The 14,586-nt window shown below is 38.4% G+C and overlaps 1 protein-coding gene across 2 annotated transcripts in view; it reads left to right on the top strand.

Annotated features, from left to right (window-relative positions):
- Positions 1-14,586, top strand: part of nlgn3a (neuroligin 3a) — a 167,960-nt gene that overhangs the window by 37,766 nt on the left and 115,608 nt on the right. Inside the window, exons 2-3 of one of the 2 annotated variants that reach the window (XM_047157069.2) lie at positions 4,799-5,457; positions 6,601-6,660. In XM_047157069.2, coding sequence (XP_047013025.1) covers positions 5,004-5,457; positions 6,601-6,660 — 514 coding nt within the window. In that variant the 5' untranslated portion in view covers positions 4,799-5,003. The remainder of the gene's footprint in view (positions 1-4,798; positions 5,458-6,600; positions 6,661-14,586) is intronic. The other variant, XM_017475248.3, reaches the window with a different exon arrangement.

Consider the following 14,586-nt stretch of genomic DNA (forward strand, 5'->3'; position numbering starts at 1 on the left):
ATTATGAGTACTTGACAGCATGATGCGTTCGCTTCACACCTCGAGGGTTCGGGTTTCGATTCCCGCCGTGACCCTGTGTGTGCGGAGTTTGCATGTTCTCCCCGTGCTGCGGGGGTTTCCTCTGGGTACTCCGGTTTCCTCCCCCAGTCCAAAGACATGCACGGTAGGCTGATTGGCGTGTCTACAGTGTCCGTAGTGTATGAATGGGTGTGTGAATGTGTATGTGAGTGTGTCCTGTGATGGATTGACACCCTGTCCAGGGTGTACCCCGCCTCGTGCCCGATGCTCCCTGGGATAGGCTCCAGGTTCCCCGTGGCCCTGAAAAGGAGTAAGCGGTAGAAGATGGATGGTTGGATGTATGGACTGCATGCTGTGTTGGGACGCAACACTGGTGACGCTGGCGTTAAAAGAAAACGACACTTTATGCACTACTCTAATGCCGTTATACAGTAGCATCTGTTTTGCATTCACACAGCTTGCGTGGCAGCTAGACTATAGATTGAACTGCAGGTGGGTGACGTTTTCATTTGACATAGAAAGCTAAAATTAAATGGATATAGGGTGTCCCCCGCCAGGTGCCCCATGCTCCCTGAGATAGGCTCCAGGTTCCCCACGACCCATGGATGGATGGATGGACGGATGGAGATTTCTTCTAATATTCTACACTTAAAAGACTTAGGCTTGTATTTATAAAGCTCGAGGAACATTAGTCTGTACGTCCAGTCTGTGGTCCTATCTCAAAGTAGGCTATAGGTTTTGTGCAGAGAGATGCGAGGATCACATTTCTTTGTTTTAATTAATTAATTAATTTGGATCCGTGTGAATTTACACAGTGGGTGGTTAAGGATAAGCATTGGATTGTTTTTGTGCTGGATTTTCTTTACTCGATTAAAGCATTTTTCACTGGTCCACCAAACTCTACTACCTCTTCCATGACTCACATTTTTATCCTTGAGAGATTAAATGGAAGAAACATGGCACGCTGAATGATGCATTGAATAAAATCCCCTTTTATATAGGCAGAAAATGTCTATTTTTTTTTGCAGTAGCGAAATCTACTCTGAGTGAAATACAGTACATGAAAATACTTGTGCTGCATGTTGAGCTTTCGCAATCTTTCATTGCCTTTCATGTTTGCAAAAAGAGCTTCTGGGAGTGAATTGTACAAAAGTGTCACTTGCAGCATAGGTGCAGTGGCATGGAGTTGGAGCTGAGACAGGGCGTGGACTTGCCCTTGAGATTATGACAAAATTAAGCAATGCAGAAACTCCTGGGTTGTTTTGTTTTTTTTTTTCTGCCAGGATTATTTGTAATGCCTAACTATATTTTTTGACATTTCACAAAGGTGTATTATTTGTGTAAACGTCAGTTTCTTCATCACAGCAGGAACCGAATACTGTGGCACTTTGAGCACAGAGGTCATTGTTGATTACTATTCTTTTCAAAGTGAAAAAATCAAAAAACCACAAATTTAATTTTTTTGGACGTCACTGACAGGTTCTTTCAGCAGAACAATCGTTTGGCTACTTGGAATGTTCAGCTGGCTTTCCACCAGCTCGATTCTTTCTGTTCTCTATCACACCATGTGCAGTGTGCCATTTTGCTGCCAGCCAGAATCTGAGTTATGATTAATAGGTGTTACTGAAGTGCTCACAGCAATGTTCAACCTACTTTTTTCAGAGTCCATAATTACTTTTTAACTTAAAAAAAAAAAGTCCTTGGGCAAACTAATACCTCTAATACACCTGAGTGTATGTTGTGCAAAAACGACGTGAACATTAGCCCCGAACATTGACGTATTATTTAAATAAAACGATTATTAAACAGTACTGCAGGACATCAAGAATCAAGGTCTAAAAGTGTGTTTAAAGAAACAAATATGCACACGGTGAAGGTACAAATATCTAGAACAGGTGAAATAAGCTTTCAAAGCTGTTATGAGCCAGCGAGTAGACTCTCTTTGGTAAAGTGGTTTTTTTCAGACGTACGGTAACACTTTCTTCTTTTTACACCACTTTGTTAACGACAATAAATAGCAGTTTCTTGAAAATAAAAGCCGATAAATGCACACAATACCATCCAGCAAAGTGGATTTCTTTAAAATTGCACCATTTTCTTGTTTTGTTTTGTTTTGTTTTGTTTTTTTTAAAAGAAGAAAATACAAGACTAGTGGAATGAGCAGTGTTATGAGCTCCAGCGAGCTACGTCAGACTGTATGCTGGAGGGTTTGGTCATTTTTCTGGGAGTCTACGCCCTGTGAATTAAAGTGCTCTACAACAGCCCTGGCCAAAAATAACAAAATCACCAGCTTTAATACTTACAGTGTATATTAGAGTTCTGTGTAGCGACATTGGTTTCAAAAGTACACAGCAGGTGTTTACTTAACGCCAGTGATTTGGCTGTGAACTCACCAGGACCACTTTAAAGCACAAGGGTTTTGTTACAGGAATCTTAATCACTGAACCTCTCCTAGTGGCTGGAGATGTTAACGTGCATAAAATGTAGCATGGATTTCTTCCTTGCATAGTAATCAGTATCATAAAACATAGTCAGGGTGTTTTAGTTTGTTCGCTTCCTTTCGTTTTTGAGCTGTCCGATAGATATATCTTAGACACGGAGGTTCCACGGTGCTGATGAGTGGCAGGTCGGACACGTTCGAATGAGAGACGCGAGGGTGGAGAGAGGGAACAAGGGACTAAGAGAGAGAAAACATATAACGGCATGTACATTCAGGAGCTCACGACCACTAATAATCCCTCTCAGCCTGAGCAGGGTGTCTGTGGCCTGTATTTACGACTACCCGCAAGGCCAAGCAGAGGAGACGTTCAATACATTCTGGAAAAACTGATTGGACAAAACTCCTCTGTGCTTTTCTCCTTGCCAGGAATTCAGCTTCCAGTCATGCGACGTTACCACACGGGTGGGTGTTATAGATGATCCTGATGAGCGCAGGCTGTGCATTTAATCCTGCGGCATGTTTATAGAATGATGGGCTCCATTTCTGCAGATTAATATCGAGTGCAACACCAGAGTTTGAGTCTCTCTCCAGTTCAATTGCTTAATTCATCATAGTAAATACAACACAGCTGCAAAGCCATTTACACACCCGATAATATTTTTGCTGCGATCAGACAGGCACCGGTTATACTCGGCTTTTAACATGCTTCTTTCTGCAGATCTGATATGAACATGAATAATGTAATTGCATTTGACATAAGCTGACATTTGTCTCAGCGTTGCTCATCATTGCCTAAGTTTTAAAATGTCAGCAGGTAACGTCCTATATTAAATGGAGGCTTAGTGAGAACGAGTCTGTCGGTTACAGTGATCTCCAGAATAATTTATAAATTATTAGCGTGACGTGGGGCTTTAGTCAAAGGAACCGAAAGCAGTCGATTCATTCTTTCCGAGTATCTCTCAGTGATACACTGTGAAAAAAAAGCATTATGTTTACAGCATATCGGACAGGGTTTGATGCACCAACTAAGCTGTGTTTCCTGTGCTTAAGTGGACTCCCTCCCTCTGGGCCTCATATTCCCTCACCGGCCATTTCGATGAGGGTGATAAGTGCCTTTATATGAGGTTCATATGCACGACGTGCAAGAATACACAAGAAGGCTTTGAGCAAGAGAGAAGTGTGACTCAGTGATAAGTGTACCTTTAGGAAACATTCATATTGCTTCTCCCAGGTGGTCGACCTACCCTTGACATGGTGCCAATACATTATGAATAATTTACCCAGTCGATGGTGATGCAATATTCAGCCCTAGAAGTCTGCCTTTGCTTCTGTTTTTCATTCCAGGCCCATGGAGCAATGGCTGAGGGCTGAAGGGCCTAAGCTTTAAGAACTGAAAATTGATCAGTACTGTGTGGAGCGCAGTTTCACTCCAAAAGGGACTCCCTTTGCTCCGACACTGATTAGCATTTACAGTGCACAGTGCCCCTATAGCATTTGCAAATGTGATCTTTCTAGAAGGGCCCAGAGAGCTTTGGCTGTAAATGTTATTTCACACGTCTTCATGTATAAGGTTCAGGTGTGGTAGTGGTGGAGCTGGGACCTTTATTCATTCCACGTGACTAATAAAAGGAAAGGACCTTTTCACGTCTGGTGCAAGGTATAAGACGAACATATACAAATATGATTATTCTCAGTAGGGATGGATGGAACTGAATATGACTACATTATTCTGAATGAACAGATAGAAATAAAGATATAAATAGGAGGTGCACTATTCCTTTTCTGTTGTAGGAAAAGTTCATAGGGTACAGAGTTGAGTCTAGGGATGTGCACTGAGACTGGGGTCGCACAGACACAGCAAAAATAAACAAAAAATTGGGGGGTTTTGGCCACACCTACTTTGGGTTTAAAGTTCAATACAGATATATATACTGATATTTGGAGCAATAAACAGATAAAAAATATCTTAAAACATATTTACTATAAGTTATTCTTTATTTGATTGCTGTTTTTTTTTGACTTATTTATGCTTGTTTTTATGATCGTGTAAAGTGCCTTGAAAGGCTACTTTTAAATGCGCTATAAAAAATAAAGTTAATTATTATTCTTATAAATACTGATAGTGGTATTGCAGAACACCCGTAATCTTCAGGTATGCCGTCTCTGATTCGTCCAGATTGGCGTCATTAGACCACAGTGTTGGTTTATAGTGGCACTACAAATCACATGCCGAGTCCATAAAAGTGAGACAATGTAGTAAAGGGAGAAAGAAATACAAATGGGAGTACTTAACTCTCTGGCAATTATCATTAATTCCTTTCCTCTTTTTCCTACATGCAGGACAGAAGATTTGACACAAGGACTAGACAGCGAATAAACACCCAGTTCTGAACAGGAATAAAGAACGTGTGTGTTTTTTTTTTTTTTTAATACATTTTTTAAGCCACCTAGCCCCTCGATGACAAGAATACGAGTCGAGGGCTTGAAGGACGGAGGCACGTGCTGAGGGAAATTGTTAGTCGGCATCTTTGTGTTCTCACAGACCATGTGGCCAACAGCGCAGAGGAATCGACTTTCAGTGGTCTGGCCTGGATGCCATGCCACCGGGCTGTGGATATGGTTATTTTGTTCAGTTTTGGCATTGGCACGGGCGCAGAGCTACTACCCCACAGTGAACACACATTACGGGAAGCTACGCGGTATGCGTGTTCCACTTCCCAGCGAGATCCTGGGCCCCGTGGACCAGTACTTGGGCGTGCCTTATGCTGCACCACCCGTGGCTGAGAAGCGGTTCCTGCCCCCTGAGCCACCCTCGTCATGGTCAGGCATTAAGAATGCCACACACTTTGCGCCCGTATGCCCACAAAACATCCACAATGCCGTGCCTGAGATCATGATGCCCATCTGGTTCACTTTTAACTTGGATATAGTCGCCACGTATATACAGGAGCAAAATGAGGATTGTTTGTACCTCAACATATATGTACCAACCGAAGATGGTGAGTGTGTTGGGTATACAGGAAAAGAATTCTTTTAACTTCTCTCTTCCTTCTTTGTCACCCTCTGTATTGTGTTTGAAGCATGAATTGTCTGGTGCATGCTGTGTCTGTCCACCGTGTTACTACATCTTGACTTGATCTCCCATGATGTCATTTCATCAGCTCTTCCCTTCCATGCCACTGTTAATGGGTTCCTCTTTTGTGTCTTTCAAGATAAAGCCAAAGAATGTAATCAATCATGAAAAAAAGAGAAAAAAAAAAAAAAAAAAAAAAAACCTCAGATTATAATCGGATATAAAGATTGGAATTAATGATCTTGGTGTACCTCCCTCTCCTCACTGTCTTGACTGTTCTGGGGGATTAGAGTTTAGAGATCAGCCTTCTTGATGTACATTGATCCTTTGTAGGGTTGGTAAAAAAAATAAATAAAATGCAGGAACACAAGAGGCCTGTAGCATCAGTCCTAGCCATGTAAGACCCATTACTATCTTTTCCCCCGTTCCTGCTGCCTTAATTCTGTATTTACGACCTATTTTCCGCAATATTAAAAGATAAGTGTGGCACCTGGATACTACGATCGTGTTCAAGGTGATAAACTTCACATGAAAAACTGTCAAAACAATATGGTCTTCCACACATACTAAAATTCCATATGAAAAAATTCGAGGTCCATTTCCTAAATTAAAGAAATAGTCAAAATAAATATGTATATTGAAATGGACTTTAAATACACGCCACGTTTTTTTCATAAATTTTGGTCAGATCTACAAAAACGATATATTTTCTGCTTTGTAACACCAGCATTTTTCTATTTTTTACATAACTCCAATGATACAATGATAACGCCAATGCAAACATGAAAGGCTCAGTCGACTTCATGGTTGTAACGGGTCTTATATAGAAGTGCATGTGAAACAAGGCTTCCTGTGTCCCAACCTGCAGTACAACTGTTCCAGCATTTTTAGATCACGTACCTAAAAATAAAACACCCCAGTGAACTTTCTCAACACCTCTTTTATTGTTCTTGTGGTTGATATTGACGGGAGGAAGGGAGATAGTGGTCTGAAACAATTTGATGCATGTGTCCTCCCAATTTTCTTCCAGAGACTTTTGTTATTTTGTAGTCTTTTATTCATTTCACAGTCAAAAGAATATCCAAGGAATGTGCCAGAAAACCCAACAAGAAAATATGTAGAAAAGGAGGTATGTAAGCAAGCCATCACGGGGGAGCGAAAAAGAGAAGAGAGCGACTGGTACGTCCTCTCTAAAGTCAGCGCCAGAACTCCATCATCTCCGGAGTCAGAGCACTAATTGGAATGGGCAACATGGAAATTGGAGTGCAGATGAATTATGTCTGTATGTTTACAATGTTATATATGAAAAAGAAGCAGAATGATTCACAATGTGTGACATCCAGTGAGTGTAGAGTATATATATATATATATATATATATATATATATATATATATATATATATATATATATATATATATAATGTTAGAGTCCATAATTAGTAGGTGTTGCTCACTTATTTCTGTTGATTTACACAATTTTGCACTAATAATCAGTTGAATTTTGATGCTCCAAGTTCCTTGATGGTAATTATATGTTTCTGAGAATACTAATGTATGACATATGGAATACTGAAGCATTATATTGTGCATTACAATTGTTGTGGAAAAATCAGTGTACTAACCAACCATAATACTCATCATAGTCTGTGTTAATTAATGGGTCCTCGTGTCAAATTACTAAATGATGTTATACTCCAAATCAGCGTAAAACACACTGGACTAGAATTTATTTAGAGGTAGATTATGTCTGAGCAGTAGATATATCCTGTAGTGGCATGATGATCAAACGAATGTAAAGTTTGTGGTATAAGTGTGCTTTGTCATTTTAACGTAGATGATGTTTGTTTGAATAGTTTGTTAAAATGTACATTCAGTTAGTGAGGAATTCACATCTTTTTCAAAGCTGGAGGAGGAAACAATAATGAAATGAGGCTTTTGCGTGTGCTATTTGTTCACAGCAGCTGTGGCAACTTCCACACATGTACAGTATAATTAAGTGTCAGGTATAATAAAGATCGAACAACTGAACACAAAGGCATTGAACAACAAAAGATTTGTGTGAATGAGAAACTTTTCACAGACTCTCTTTAAATCATTTTGGTATCAGAGGTGATGTTGTGAAAACATGCCTTGAATATCGAATAGAAAACCTTGGTAATTTTCAGCCATTGTTCTGAGAATCAAACTTTCTCATTATTTTGAGATACTGAGTGAAGCATTATTTCTGGAAACTTTTTTTTTTTTGTCTTCAAATTGCAAAAACTGGCTTATACAAATTTAATACCTGCCCTTTGGTCTTATTAATTTGCTCGTACAGTTGCCATTCTCCAAGTGACTTTTAGGCCCTGTAAATCACATTGTATCTGCGAATAGATGTGCATAGACACTGCTTTGTATTTCTAAAGATATGCTATTTTTAAAACGCTCAATCCTTTACGTAATACATCCGTTTTCAAGTTTTTGGTAGGTGTTATGAAGTTATATCATGTTTTTACATACAAATCTTTAGTAAATAAGGATCCGAGTTCCCAGTTTATTAGCTATACCTATGTATTAACCGGCGACTCGTATATTAGCATGACACATGACTAGAGAATTCATTAATTCTTTCTTCTTTGTGTTGATGTTTTCAGCAAAAATAAGGGGAGATGCATGCAAGGAGATGTTTGTACCTAGAATATATATATAAAATGTTTTATTTATTTTTTTTATTATTAAAAACTACTACTACTAAAAGAGATAGGCCTCATCATTTTAACAGTACAGTGACAAAAAAAAAATCGTATTGGCTTTCATTACCATTGCTTTTTTTTTCTTTCTTTCTTTCTTTCTTTCTTTTTTTTTTACAAGCAAGAGCCATGAAAATGACTGACTGAATTAGATCAGCCACATGCAAGAACTCCAATTATAAATATATTAGGAACCCACAGAGATTTCAGCTCAGATCTAATGTCAGCTTGTGTAACTCCTTTCCTTGTGTAGCCATGTTTTCCATTTATATAGCCAGGTCAAGCCTTTCTGTTTGACAAACACTTATAAAATCCAGCTGCCAGTACATATTCAGTATGTAATCTGTTTGAATCTAAACTTGGTGCATTTTCCTTTTTGGCAGAGACTGTCTGAGTGAGGTGATCTCAGTCCAGTTCCAAGTGAACTTGAGTGTAATTGCAATGAGAAAGTGTTTTGACCTTGAATAGATCTAACTGCAGGAAGTGAACCAAACATGCTGTATATTTTGGGTTGCGAGCCACAGGATGCAGGACAAAGCTGCAGCACTGTAGATGTGCAATGTGTTCTGGGTATTTAGACAGACAAACTGGATGTGACACAAAATGAACCAAATAGCAAATGAACTAAAAGTATCAATTTCACTCTGTTTCAAACTCATTAAATTGACCCTAAATATTCTTTTTATTATTATTATTATTATTATTATTATTATTATTATTATTATTATTAGGCTAACATGCGGTGCAGGCATTATGGTTTCAGGTTCTCAGTGTGTCCATCTGTCTGTGCATTTGTCCACCCTAGATTCTAGTTAGTGTGATATCTCAAGAACGAGCGGGTGAATGTTTGTAGGATTTATACGGAATTATCATTGTAACCAGCAGATGAACCTGTTTTAGAACTGGTCCAAACAGGGTCACGGTCAAATGTCTGAAATTGATTTTTCTTCAATAGCTTCTTCCACGTTTGAAGTTTTAGGCATACAAATTAGTAACAACAAGGTCAAAATTTATTGTTGGTAGTGGAGGCGTCCATGTCAACTCCACTGGTGTGAAGTTCTACTTGTTTGGTTTTCTAAAGAACATTTCAGGCCATGAATTTGTAGACACTTTTTTTGTTGCTGCAAGATATAAACCGAATAATCGTATCTACCCCACGTGATGGCAATATTTATAGTCAGATTTTTAGTTCTCTGTAACAGAATGATTAAAGAATTCTCAATTAAAAACAAGTTATTTGGGAAACCAAAATATTGTTCTTCTATATTGCACTCTAAAGAACCCTACGCGTGCCGGAAAATGGAAGAACTGAAAATTAATACTGACATATTTTTACTGACATGAAACACAATAAGATTGTTAGAGTATACTGATGTATTTTCTTTTGTAGAAATAGAAAGATGCTTCTGCTGCACTTCCAATAGCAGTTCAGCTGCAGATGATAACTAAGTATTTTCGAAAGAAATTCGTTTTTCTTTGATTTGATACAGCAGCGATCACCGCTGTTCATTTATCTTGTTACGTGAAATATTTACATGGTATTACAAGATACAGATGTTATTGTAGATGACTTTAAATCCCAGCAAAGTGCCAGTATAAGTGTAAATGATGACTAAAATGTAAACTCCCAGCCCTCTGAATTCAGTTTATTAAAGGGATTCATCTGCGAGTGACAGTGCGTGTGTAACACCACAGCTGATTAATTGTCACATTAAAGGGATCGGTGCAGACCTCTCAATCAGCAATTTGAAAGTTGGAATAATTATGAGAGAGTGATGTGTTCGTGGCAGAATTTCTGAGCAGTGTTGTTCCCTTTAACTTGCATAGACAAGCCTCAGGGCTCTGAAACTTCTAAAGAATCGTCTGTTAAAGAAAATAAAGTTTGTTCATTTTTATCTATTTGGCATAATTATCTGCATTATGGATCAGTGTTTACTTTTGATATATTTGAGTAATAAAATCTGACATGGCTACCCCAAGGTGCCCGGCAGTAAATGTTAAATGATTCCAAATAGGTTTCTTTGAAGTGCAAAGTCGAACAGCGAACCAAATCACTTGGGTGAAAAAGGATGTGATTGCATTCTCCACGATTATTCTCAAATGACTATTGCCTAACATTTAACAAACATGCAATCTCAGTTCAGTGTTGAGACTTTCTGTAGAAAATTATTTACATTGTCTCAATTAAAGCCATAGAAAATGTCATAAAAGTGTGTTTAAGAAAGCATACACATAGACGTGAGCCAGGCTGAATGGAACACTGAAAATCCCTGTTGATTGAGTCACGGAAATTTCGAAATGGCTTATTAAAGTGTTGGGGAAGAAATGAAAATGTATTGATAAGATGTCAGCTGCAAATGAGCATTGAAAAAAAAAGGCCAATTAGAACATTTTAAGGAAAGTTATTACTCGAGAAGACTTAGAACTGCAAACTGCAAATGATTAGAGGATCATTAGAGAAAACAATCACCGGAGAGATTTTCTCTACGTAGATTTCCTTTCCCTCTAATCTAAATGTGATCCTCTGTATCTCGTTCAATAATGAGCAGGGACAATGTCCTGACTTACCCTCAAGCTTATATTTGGACGGGTTCACAATCAGAATCTTAGGACTCGCACCTGTAATCTGTTTTCTGAGTTTGATATGTATATTTTTGGTTTGTTGGTCAGCCATATTGGTCAGAATGTGGTGGTTGAAAACTGTAAACAAGCCTTTTCCAAGTGCATGTACAGATCATAAAAAGCACGGAGAGAATAGAGCCGACTCTGACTGAATTACAAAAAAAAAAAAAATCATTTAAATAACTATCTTAAAAGATTTTGTGTCTCGTGTCCACTGTGTATTTTCTCTTTTTCTTCATTTGTCTAGAATATATACAGAAACGCATCCAGAACGCATAGCATTTCTGCAGCGCTACAGCTCTGCCCTTTGATTCAATTGTAGCTCAGTTTAGCAATTCACACCTACAAAAAAACAAACAAACAAACAAACAAACAAACAAAAAACAGCTGCAACATAAAATACACAGCATGTTTAATTCAATTCCTTCAGTTGGGGCAAATCGCTTTCTCACTGCAATCGAACTGTGCTAGAGTTCATTTGGATCCGGGCTGAGATCACCACACTGAGATACTCCTGGACCGATGCCTGAACATGGTGCATGAAGGGGGAAAACATGAATCGAACCAGATTTTAATTCAAATAGGCTAAACACTGCATGTGTGAAAGCACCCTCAAACCCAGTGCCAATGTTGCATAAATGCATAAAGCAAATCGTGTATTTATTTAACTATACAGACTGCAGTTGAATAAAAAAAATTCAAAAAAAGTTAAGCATCATGGCATGACTGGATGAGAGTGATACTCTGATAAATGGTAAGTAGAAAGGATTTGGTGTACTTGGATAATAACAGGCAGCTAAGCAGGAATAGTAACCGATTGGTCTATAGGTGTGTCGGAAACAGTGGTGGAGAAAATAGAATGAAGGAATATCTGATGTTTTTCACTGCCATTGCAATCCAGACATTAACACACAACTGCATAGGAAGGTACAGTAAATGTGAGATAGGTAAGGAAATATCCCAGTGTGTTACTTCTGAAAGCCTATTTAAGCCGACTAGTGAGACATTACTGATCAAGCAGTTACCAAAAGAGATAAAATAGGAACTTGCGTAAGGAAGATAAGATACAGCCCTGCAACCGATCGATCTTTTTTGTTTCAACTTTTACACATTTGTATCTCGGAAGATTAAGATTTCAACCTGGAGGTGTTTTTGCCCTCAAATCATAATCTTAACCCGTTCTCGCAAGTGCACTGGTGATCCATTCCACCGCTGGAATGGAAATCGATTTATTGGACGTTTTCAATGGGTTAATAACAAGTGAATTATTTTATCACCGTGTCTATTATAAGACGCCAAGGCTGCTACCAAGATTAGTCAGGACACTGTTGGGTTTCTGTATGTAGAGCATGATGACTCTGGTCTTGTTTACACGAGTGCGTTTTCGTTTCAAAACGCATAGCTTTTGCTGTCGTCTACACTACTCCGGCGTTTTCCACCCTCGAAAACGGAGACTTAGGACCGTTTTAGTTTGAAAAACTCCGGGCTCGCGTTTCAGTGTAAACAGACCAAAGCAAAGACTTTTGAAAACGAAGGTGTGGCTTCGCCCACATTCGCCCCCTGATTGGGTCTTCTGGATCATTGCGTATCCTACCCTGATTCGTCAAGCTCCTACCATATGACCATAATGCTACCTTGATCATATACACAGCAATACGGAGACTGAATCGCAAGCTTTGCCGGCTTTGTTGTCATTCGTTTGTCAGCCACTGTGCAGTTTAATTTCTGTATTTTATAATACAGAAAACTAGGCAAGCTATGATTAGAATAATCTGCAACCAATGTCATAAAGCACCTTCCTGTTTACACGTGTACGCGCATGCCCAGTGTGCTTGAATGGTCATGTGACATGCGTATCGTGTAGTGTGGACGGAGATCGTTTCTGAAACACAGCGGAAACGCCAATGCGGACGAGGATCGCTTTCATTGTAAAACACTGTTTTAAAACGCACTAGTGTAAACAGGGCCTCTGTGTTTAGCTGCTGGTGAGCAGGGTTATGGGAATAAAGAGGGTTGTGAGCACCCTGCTGGGCAAACAGTTCTCACCTCTCCACAATAACATTGGTACAGAGATAGAAAGCACAACTAATGTTGTTGGGTTTTTTTTTTTCATACAGAACGCACAACTAAAGATTTTTCTGATAGTAAAACACCATATACAACTGCCACACACACACACAAAAAAATTATCCTTACTAGTCTAAGTAAAAAAAAAAAAAAGAAGAGATTTTTATGAATCACGGCACATTCTTAAAGCCCTGAGTGTCTACTTTCATATGAGTTATTAACCACTACCGTGGAGTGTGACATCTCAAATCATTTCAATGCTGAACACGGACACTTCAAAACAATTGGAAATTAATTTTTTTGGCCTTTGGTAAAAAGTGTTAATAAATCTTTGCCTTGTTGTAGATTTGGAAAAAAAAAAAAAAAAAAAAAAAAGAAAAGAAAAAGAAAAAAAGAAGCTAAAAAAAATATTGCTGTAACTGAAATTAAAATCTTTTTCTTTTTAATCTACTTTTTGTGGTGACTAATTAAATATTTGGGAGCAAACGCAGGGTTTTATGGACCATAAAAAAATTTGATTACATGAAAGATTTAATGGTTTTGATTGATTCTTTTATTTTGGTGAGTCAGGGACATGGCAGCTTTTTTTGCTGCCAAATAATAATTCGCTTCATGTAGCAGATCTAGAGAAATTAGACATTTTAAGTCAAATTAAATTACCATGCGTAGAACATAATTTATTTTATTTTTTTTGACTGCAATTAAAAAGCGTTATCAGAGCTATTGAGATAATAACATGAAATTGTTACCAGAAGGACATCACAAATAATGTATGCTGTTTGCTTGGTAATTTATAAATTAAAATAAATGATAAATGATAATCAAAGTATATTGTTTATTATAATGACCGGTCAGTGAAAAGGCATCAAAATCATGATGTATCGCAAACAAGGTAGTGATTAACATTATTGTTTTTATCCTGTAGACCCTCATCTTTTTCATCCACCGAAAGAAGTGCTTTATTGGTTTCTGCACACGAACCTGTAATCTCATGTAAATTCTTAGAAATTAGCATGATGTAAAACCAGCAGGAACTGTTGCCAAGCAACGATAACTCATCAGCTCTGCAAGCCCGTTGATCGCCCTTTCGAATCCTCGGTGTCTGTCAATCCACTCGGTCCCAGAGACTCACAAAGAAAACAAAGTGGCAAAAACCTGATGTTAAAAATATCGCTTGTTTAAGTTGAAAACGAACAAGAGGGAAAAAAAAAAAAAAACCTGCAATCTGCACTTTGCTCGAGTACAATCACAGCAGTAATGATAGGTTTTGCAGTGAACAAACCGCACTGAAGTTCATCTAATCACTTCCTTCTTGTAACGTTCAGCTCTGCACACAGCGATGTTTGCCACCCTGCTCGTCAGATATGGGGCCGAAAGCTCAGGAGGCGTGATTATGATGAATCCTTAACGTTTGTCGTGTTCTTTATGCGTGTGTCGGTTGTGTGGTTAGTGAAGAAAGTGCATAAAATCAGCAGAATCTGAAAGTCCATAGCAGGGGTCAGAATACAGGTGGGCAATAGCACAAAGGGTAATGGATGATAAGACAACACACTTGCAAGAGTAAAAAAAAAATAAAAATTGAGAAAACGACTTAAACTAAAGCAAAAATGTATGTTAAGGCTTCGCACTGAGACAGT

Source organism: Ictalurus punctatus, chromosome 8, assembly GCF_001660625.3.
Source record: "Ictalurus punctatus breed USDA103 chromosome 8, Coco_2.0, whole genome shotgun sequence".
In the NCBI taxonomy this organism is placed as follows: Eukaryota; Metazoa; Chordata; class Actinopteri; order Siluriformes; family Ictaluridae; genus Ictalurus; species Ictalurus punctatus.